Here is an 8,014-nt window from a genome sequence, read left to right as displayed (position 1 = left end):
AAAGGGGCAAAGCAGCACCATTCGCTTTGCAAGTGGACTTGAAGCTTCTGCTGCCTGGAGCAAGAAATCTCCCCAACAAGGACGGAACCTCGCACAAAAAAAGCTTGACAAATGGCGCATTCTCCTCCTGAAATTAACTGAGGCCACGGAACGGATAAGTTATATTTACAAAATCGAATGCATCATTAATTTATTTATTTAAAAAAAAAAAACACTCCGTTTCATGTTCCCAAGATCTCAATCAATCAAAATCTCAATTGGGTTGACTTTACCTCTCTCAACTTTTGTATATATTTTTTTAATGTCACAGAGGTTGCAAATATGATAACAAACTTGTTTTGACAAAGAGCAGAAAGTACAGATATGTTTTGAAAAGCTAAAAGTTGTCCTCAAGTAGACACACATCTGAAAAAGTGAAAAGTGTTTAGTGTCATGATTCGGTTCTGTCGGGTTGGGTTTTTTTGTTTGTTTTTTGGGAGTTCTTGTCTTTTGTCTGTGATCAGTGTTTTGTGTGTTCCTTCCTTCCTTCCCCGTCCACACCAAAGCCCGTTTCAATGTATCCTCACAAGTTTCTTAGCGTTTTAGGCCGTTGGTCCACACGACGGCGCGTTTTCGGAGCTTCTAAGCGATGACTTTTGAAAGCGATGACTTTTGAAAGCGATGACTTTTGAAAACAATGACTTTTGAAAACAATGACTTTTGAAAGCGATGACTTTTGAAAGCGAGGACTTTTGAAAACAATGACTTTTGAAAACAATGACTTTTGAAAGCGATGACTTTTGAAAGCGATGACTTTTGAAAGCGATGACTTTTGAAAGCGGGCTCCAGAGTGGACAGATTTCAAAGCGCGTCCGTCTGGACACCTCATGCAGGAAACTCCCCCAGCGATGACGTAACGGTCGCAGCTCCGCGACGACGCATTGTCGCACATTGACGACGTATGCGGCAATTCTCGCGTGGCTGCGCGCGAACCGTCGGTCTGTCAACAACAATGGCGGATCGCCGCGTTGTAGTCATTAAGCGCAAAATGTTTAGCTTCTTTATTCCCACGTTCAACAAGCGGTTGTACTTGAATCAGCCGCCATTCTCACTTCTCCTGTGTTCGCCTTTTTCAGGTTGTTTCGATACATGCAAAGCCATGTTTGTTCTGTAGATTGCAATAAAGTTAGAAGGAAAAAAAAAAGTGATTCTTCTTCTACGCTTTAAAGCCATTAACTCCCTGTAGCTTCACTACAGCGCCACCTCAGACTTGGCATCTACATTACAGCCGTGAAACGTCCCCAGCGTCTTCTTTTGGACACACGCAAGTTTTGAATTGCTTCTGAGTGGACGAGATTTGTTTGAGGAAACAAGCCGACTTTGCTTCCGTCTGGACGGGGCCTTAGTCTGCCATTTTTGTTTGGTCAGTGTGGGTGCATTTTTGTTATTGTTTGGGTTACATCAGTTTAGGAAGAACCCATTCAATTGAACTTTTGTTAATTCAGAATATTTGGCGCTTACATATACAGTGTTCACTCACTTTTTGGCCCAACTGCGATGAATTTTTTAGGTCGTTTAAAAAAAAAAGAAGAAGGTTTTATTTTATTTTAAATATATATATTTGTACAATAAGCGCAAATACTGTCTGTCACCTTAAAGAGCTCTTGCGGAGTTACATAAACAGGCCTGTTGAAACAAATACCAAAAACTCAAGAGCACGTCAGACAGCTGAGCTCTTTTGAGGTTGCCCACATTTGTTTGAGGAAATTTTGCTCAAGAGACATTCAAAACGTTAACAAGTTGATGATTTTATTAGGACGAATGCAATTTATCAGATGCTACGTGCAGCGATGTGAATTCTCATGCGCCGCATGTCCGTTCATGTTAAAAAAAAAGTGCTGCATCCGTTCAAATAACAGACTCCGACATTCTGTATGTTGGGAGTTGTGGCAACACATGAGAAAATGGCCCCAAAGTTGATGATATGAAAGCATCGGCAACATTCTGTCGTGCACTCTGGCAGATCCCGCTCATCTGTTCTCCAGCCATATCATAAAGCGTCAACACTTCCGCCCCAGCCGTGACTCAAGTTTCACAGACTTTTGCATTTTTGCCGCAGGCTAAGACCAAGTCTGTGCTTGTCGGACTCAAACATCTTCATACATCTCCATATGAACTCTTGAGGATACTTGATTCGTGTGGCGCGTGCACATAAACATGGTGACCAAATGTCCTCTTTTGTGGTTTACGTCATGTCTGGGATGGTCATGAAAATGTCACTGTTTTACATCAGACCAATTAGCTTGCGTTGAATTTCAGTAACTCTTTGCGTGAAAAAGTATAAAAATATATATGATTAAAAAAGTATTTTTTTTTAAAGAAAAAAGATCCGCTTTTTACATCCCTACTACTACTAATGATGTAAGTGGCACGTCCACCCCGCGGATGCGAACGATACGGTTGTCCTGGAGAGAGTTGACGCGGGCGTGAAACTGGGAGGAGGCTCAAAGTTGGCCTGCTTTTGGTGGGAGAACAGCTGGAGCGTTTAAGAGGCCGGTGGATGTCGGCTTCTTCCTGGCCAACATGGAGATGTGAAGAAAAGCAAAGTGTAGCGTTTCCACCTCCTAATTAGCCCCAACTGCTTTCACAAGGAAAGCCTGAGCAGCTCAAATGGCAGATAAGGAGTTTTTCCGGCACATGGAAAAATCCTGTCAAATCAACGTTCCCACTTTGCATCTTTGCCGTCAGCAATTTGACAGCGTGATGTTCGGAAGTGTTTTTGCCTCACTTGATGCACCTGCAGAGGCCAGGAGAAGCTTGTGCGCAAACCAAAACAAACGTGTTGATTTTTCCATGCGATAAGAGCAGAACGGGAATTTTCCCTTTGTTGGGAGTATTTACAGTCTTCAAAAGGTGCAGGTCAGCTTTTTCCAACATGCGGGAAGGTCGTATGTTGTGCATGCCGTGTCACCGTTTCTGATTTGTTTTGTTTTGACGAGAACATTAAAAAAGGACATTGAGGGCAAAACGGCTTTTTCAACATCTCCTTTCAGTTTTCCGATGCCATTGTTTGTTTCAAAGTGAGAAGTGAGAAGGTTCTGCGTTCCACAGCTCCCGGTTCGAAGAGTGACGAGAAGTGGACGAAGCCCAGCGTGGCTCATTTTGGCACGGTCGTACCTCGTCCGTCCGTCTGCTGCTGTGAGAAGCTCACGCACAATTGTTTACGTTTGCCCTTTTAATGGCATCTCATGTGTCCGCCTCTCATGCGAGGTGGAACTCGAGCAGGCTGAGCGTCCACACAGACGGGGGCCGCCGTTCCCACAAAGCGGCCGCTGCAAACGTTTCACTCAAATCAACGCCACAAAGAGAAAACTTGGTGACGACATGTTTGAGGAACCACTGATGGTGGTTCATTAATACTAAAAGCCTGGGCCACTGCTAGTTCTAAGGGATGTTCCCCCGAGGGTCCGATTCAAGCCAGAGGACTTGAGTCAGTTGAAAAGTACATAAAGGCCAAATTGGGATTACATGTGATATTGATTATGAAAGTCCTACAAAGCTTTGTGGGTTAGAGTCCAAAAGCAAGCCTGAACGTACGTCGATTCCTCCGATTATTGACACTGTTTGGGATTTGGTCACCATGGATACAAGTGTTAGCTCGCTAATTGACACGTCTTTATTCTTTGTGGTTGTCGCAAAGGCGCAGGTCACATAACTATGATGTCACATAGATAGTTCTTTACTGCTGGTTTTTGCCTTAGATGACTATTTGTCGTATCGTTTCGTGCTTTCTTGTTTATTTTCCAATTTGAATCATTATATTTCTTCAATATTTGTGTTATTTGACTTCTCAAGCATCTTCCTCTGTCAAATGTCCAAGTGACTCACAGGTAAGTGCTTGCAAATAATGGCCATCGTTGTCATTTGAACCTTCATAGACCTTGCCGAGATGCATCCTTTGGTTGAGTTCTTGAGCCGCCCGCGTGTGCCGTGCTCCGATAGATGAAGCCGCAGCCATCGCATGCCTGCAAAGACATGGACTGGGCACGTTGTGACCTCCTCTCGGTGTGAGGGAGCAGAGGATGGAGTGCTCCAACTTGCCCGAGACTGCGGAGTGCCAGATCTCCTCTCCCACCTGCAGCTACATGATGGAGGAGCTTTTAGGGGCAGGCTCATTCGGCGAAGTGCTCCAGTGTCGGAAGATGTCATCGGGCGAGACCGTGGCTTTGAAGGTGATCAAGGACAGCAGCAAGATGGAGGACGCCAAGGATGAGGTGCATACGTCACAAGGTTAGCGGGCACTTGACAAAGACACGGCGCATGTGACTTTGGTACTGTGCGTTACAGGAGCGCGTTCTGATCGAGCTGAAAGAACGTGGCTCGGACCGCTTCAATATTGTCTGCTGGAATGATTCCTTCACCTTCCAGGGGCAGTTTTGCCTGGAGTTTGAGAAGCTCGACATGAGTCTCCATCAGCTGCTGGAGTGGCGCCTCCCTCTGTCGCTGATGGAGATCCGGCCGGTCCTGCAGCAGGTTTTGACGCTTACAGCAAACATAGCACTATTCAAATATGTATTCAAATAAAAACAAATTCCTATCCATGTTGGAACTGCTGTGATACAGAATCTGACACGTGTGACATGTGACATTGTGTACGTGATACCCCGTCACCCCGGCGGAATGCCACGGCGGCACACGGGTGAACGTTTTGCCATGGTCTTGTCGCCCAAATTACACATAGTCCGTCAGATGGAGTATCCAGTAGGAGAGATGCTGACAGAGTGAAAAGGGCTTGACATTTGGTGGTATTGTAGGCTACAGTGAAAAAAGGATCGAGGAACTTGAGGCGATCTCCAAAAGAGCTGCCTGCGGGTGAGCCCGAACTCCCCGAGATCCTGCCATGCCTTTAAATGGGATAAACGCGTTCCCTTTTTCTTTCTACCCATCGTCGTCTTCCCCTCCTCGTCGGTAAAAGTAACGCCAGAGCTGCTACATATCGCTGAGCTACCTCACGTCCACAAAGAGTGAAAAGACGCCAGACTACTTCCTGTCCGGTCGCTTAGCAACCAGCGACAAACATGAGCCAGTTCCGCCGGCTGAGCAAAACGAGACCACCTTAGACCCCTTCAGTCGAACACAAACCTTGGCCACTTTCACAGATTATTTTTATTGGGATCCGCGTCAAATTTGAGAGGTTCTTCCTTAAGACTTAAGACTCTTACTGTACGTTTCCCTTGTGCTGGTGTGTATTGTCTCCAGGTTCAGTACTCTGGCTTCCTCCCACAGTCAATGTTAGCTTCACTGAAGACTATATTGCCCGTACGTGTGACTACGAGTGTGAATGGTTGTCTTTGTGTCCGTTGTGCCGTTGACCGGCGATCCGTCCAGGGTGTGCCCCGCAATGTTTCATCCGTCGTGACCCACACTGAGCGATCTTATATAGAATGGCGTACGGATCTAACGTCTCACGTATCATTTTAGCTGACAACCGCCCTGCAGTTCCTGAAGAGTGCTGGGATCGTCCACTGCGATCTGAAGCCAGACAACATCATGGTGGTGGACCACTTGCAATTGCCGCTGAAGGTGAAGGTGATCGACTTTGGCTTGGCTCTACATGCCTCAGAGCTGTCGCGGGGAATGACCGTTCAGAGCATGTGGTACCGGTGAGTCGACTTGGATCCATCCGTGAGTGGCCTCAAAATATCGATTCCGGTGTTTACATCAGAGAGGAGAAAAACTACTTCATCTGTCTGCTTGGTCTTCAGAATTGGATGTATTTGTCTGCGTTTCCATAGAAATGCATGTCAAAGTGGTCAGCGTTCTTCCATTTTTCTGTCTGTGGCCTTTGGATAAAAAATTCTGGACACACCTGGTCTAAAATGTGATGTCTCTCCTCCGAGATGTCCCGAGGTGCTGTTAGGCCACGAGTGCACGGAGGCCATCGATGTGTGGTCTCTGGGCTGCGTCGCCGTGGAGCTTCTCCTCGGCCGAGCTCTTTTTGACGGTTCCGACGAGTACAGCATGGTAAGCGTGACGTGCCGTCATCGAGAGCTGCACATCACCAATTCCGACGTTGATGTCACGTCCGCAGTTGTCGCAGATCAGCACCACGCTCGGGAAGCTGCCAGCCAGCCTCCTCGACGCCGGCATATTCACGTCATGCTTCTTCCGCAAGAAAGCCAAGAAATGGAGGTTGAAGGTACCCGGATGTTGTTCTTGCGCTCACCTTTGCTGCATCACAAGCTTGCCTTTGATATTTGTCTGTCCTCGATCCAGAACCGAGCCGAAATGGTCACAACTTATGACGGAACTCAACCTTTAAACAAGCTGTCAGATCTGCTGGAGGTTTGTTCACCCGACTTGTGTATTTATTGCCTCGCTGTTAGCGTAACATGTTTCCTCATGCCTTGACCCAGGTTCATTTTGTGAGACCAATCAGTTGTGGTGATGAGGACTGGTGTGCTATGCAGTGTGACCTGGAGAGCTTTGTGAACTTAGTCGCTACAATGCTCCAGATGGATCCGAGTAAAAGGTCCAGGCCGTGCCAAATTCAGGAGCACCCGTTTGTCTCCATGAGCCACTTTGACGGCAAATTCCCAAACAGTGCTTAGTGAGTGTATCCATGTGTCCGTTCATTCCTGCAATGGGGTTTAAGGATGACATGATCCGACTTCCTGGTCGCTTCTCTTCCAGCGTCAAACTCTGGCACGACTGCATGGAGGTGGGTCGGAACTGCCAGAACAAGGAAACCTCCGCAAGGCCCATTTGGAGCACCTCAAGCTTCACATGCGGGGATCACGCCACTGAACCCAAGACGTTGGAGCCGTCGGTCATCACCATCCGCAACATCAAATCCTTGCCTAAAAGCAACAACGGTGTCAGGAAAAGGAAACGAGATGATGACGACGACATCGACAGCTGGTAGGTGGTCACATGTTGGCAAAAAGTCCCATCCTTCGTACCTAAGACTTGATTTGGGTCTTGACAGTGCTTTGGCAAGTAAGAGAAGCAGCCGAGATGCAGAAGTCATCTACATGTCCTCAATTGACAGCTCCAGGAAGGGCGGCGGCAGACCGACACACCCGGCACACAAACGTACGCTTGCTGTTATGAGGACGGTCAGGAAAGTCCTCAGATGACAAACATTGTGTCTCACTCAGGACTCCTCCATTTGGAATGTGGTGATGCCACGATCCAGTGGAAGAAGAACAAGGCAGCGACGCAGGCGCACAGTGCAAAAGAACCCGAAGGGAAGACTTGTGAATTGTAGTTTTTTTTTTCTCATTGTGCTATTGAATTTATTTAATCATTTTTCCATCAAGTTTATCCACCACTATCATATTTAAGATGTATTTATAATGCTTCCCCGACCATCCATTTTTTTCTAACTCTTGTCCTCTTTAGGGTTGTCTTTTTCAAGTGTTTTTAATCAAATGCTGTGATGTGCGAGTGTTGGTGCTTGGATTGAGGTTCATGCTTTTCATTGTCAATATTTTATATTTTAAATCTTTGTCAATTCTAGTGTTCATTTAGTCTTGTACAGGAATTTAATATATTTCTATTTTTGTATCAAGCTAGAACTCTACCTTGAAAAAGTATAGCTGCTAAAATAGATGAATTATCTCCAGTGTTTAGAGTAAACAGTGTATTTGTAAATAAATCTTTTTAACCTATCCACGCTTGCTTTTGGCATCGTAAAGCACTTGCCGAATATGTGCAAGCACTCAGCGAAATGTGGCCGTCGTCATCGGCAGGAATTGACGACGAATGGAAGTGTCCAGCTACTCGTACGTGAACTTCACAGTGAATCTTGTGATGCAAACATCAAACAATGTCTAATTGATGAAGCCTAAAGATCGGCCTGGAAAAGACGACATCGTGAAGTGGTCCCTGACCTTCACTGGGTGTTTCGACCCTTAACCACAAAAAAAAGTTCCACAACACCCTACAGGTGGCGGGTCAGCAGCGCGTCCACTCTCAAAAGTCAACACACCTTACATTCAGCAGCAAATACGAACAATTCATAAAATAAAAT

The 8,014-nt window shown here is 46.1% G+C and overlaps 1 protein-coding gene across 1 annotated transcript; it reads left to right on the top strand.

Moving 5' to 3' along the window:
* The first annotated feature begins 1,400 nt into the window (after positions 1 to 1,400).
* LOC144038195 (homeodomain-interacting protein kinase 3-like) lies at positions 1,401 to 7,652 on the top strand. The gene is made up of 11 exons (XM_077550431.1): positions 1,401 to 3,869; positions 3,982 to 4,253; positions 4,327 to 4,512; positions 5,461 to 5,642; positions 5,880 to 6,003; positions 6,071 to 6,178; positions 6,256 to 6,324; positions 6,396 to 6,589; positions 6,673 to 6,900; positions 6,968 to 7,074; positions 7,140 to 7,652. Exons 2-11 carry the CDS (start codon positions 4,062 to 4,064, stop codon positions 7,247 to 7,249), a joined length of 1,500 nt encoding a protein of 499 aa, XP_077406557.1. The 5' UTR covers positions 1,401 to 3,869; positions 3,982 to 4,061; the 3' UTR covers positions 7,250 to 7,652.
* Positions 7,653 to 8,014: the final 362 nt, after the last annotated feature.

Source organism: Vanacampus margaritifer, chromosome 1 (genome assembly GCF_051991255.1).
Source record: "Vanacampus margaritifer isolate UIUO_Vmar chromosome 1, RoL_Vmar_1.0, whole genome shotgun sequence".
Lineage (NCBI taxonomy): Eukaryota > Metazoa > Chordata > Actinopteri > Syngnathiformes > Syngnathidae > Vanacampus > Vanacampus margaritifer.
The sequence above is the reverse complement of the archived record's forward strand: the minus strand, read 5'-3'. Positions and strand labels throughout refer to the sequence as shown.

Bases quoted from the DNA above. Each gene is read 5' to 3' on its own strand.
- LOC144038195 (XM_077550431.1), top strand. From the start codon at position 4,062: ATGGAGTGCTCCAACTTGCCCGAGACTGCGGAGTGCCAGATCTCCTCT. The intron at 4,254-4,326 runs GTGCATACGTCA...TGTGCGTTACAG, and splicing joins TGGAGGACGCCAAGGATGAG to GAGCGCGTTCTGATCGAGCT. The intron at 6,325-6,395 runs GTTTGTTCACCC...GCCTTGACCCAG, and splicing joins AGCTGTCAGATCTGCTGGAG to GTTCATTTTGTGAGACCAAT.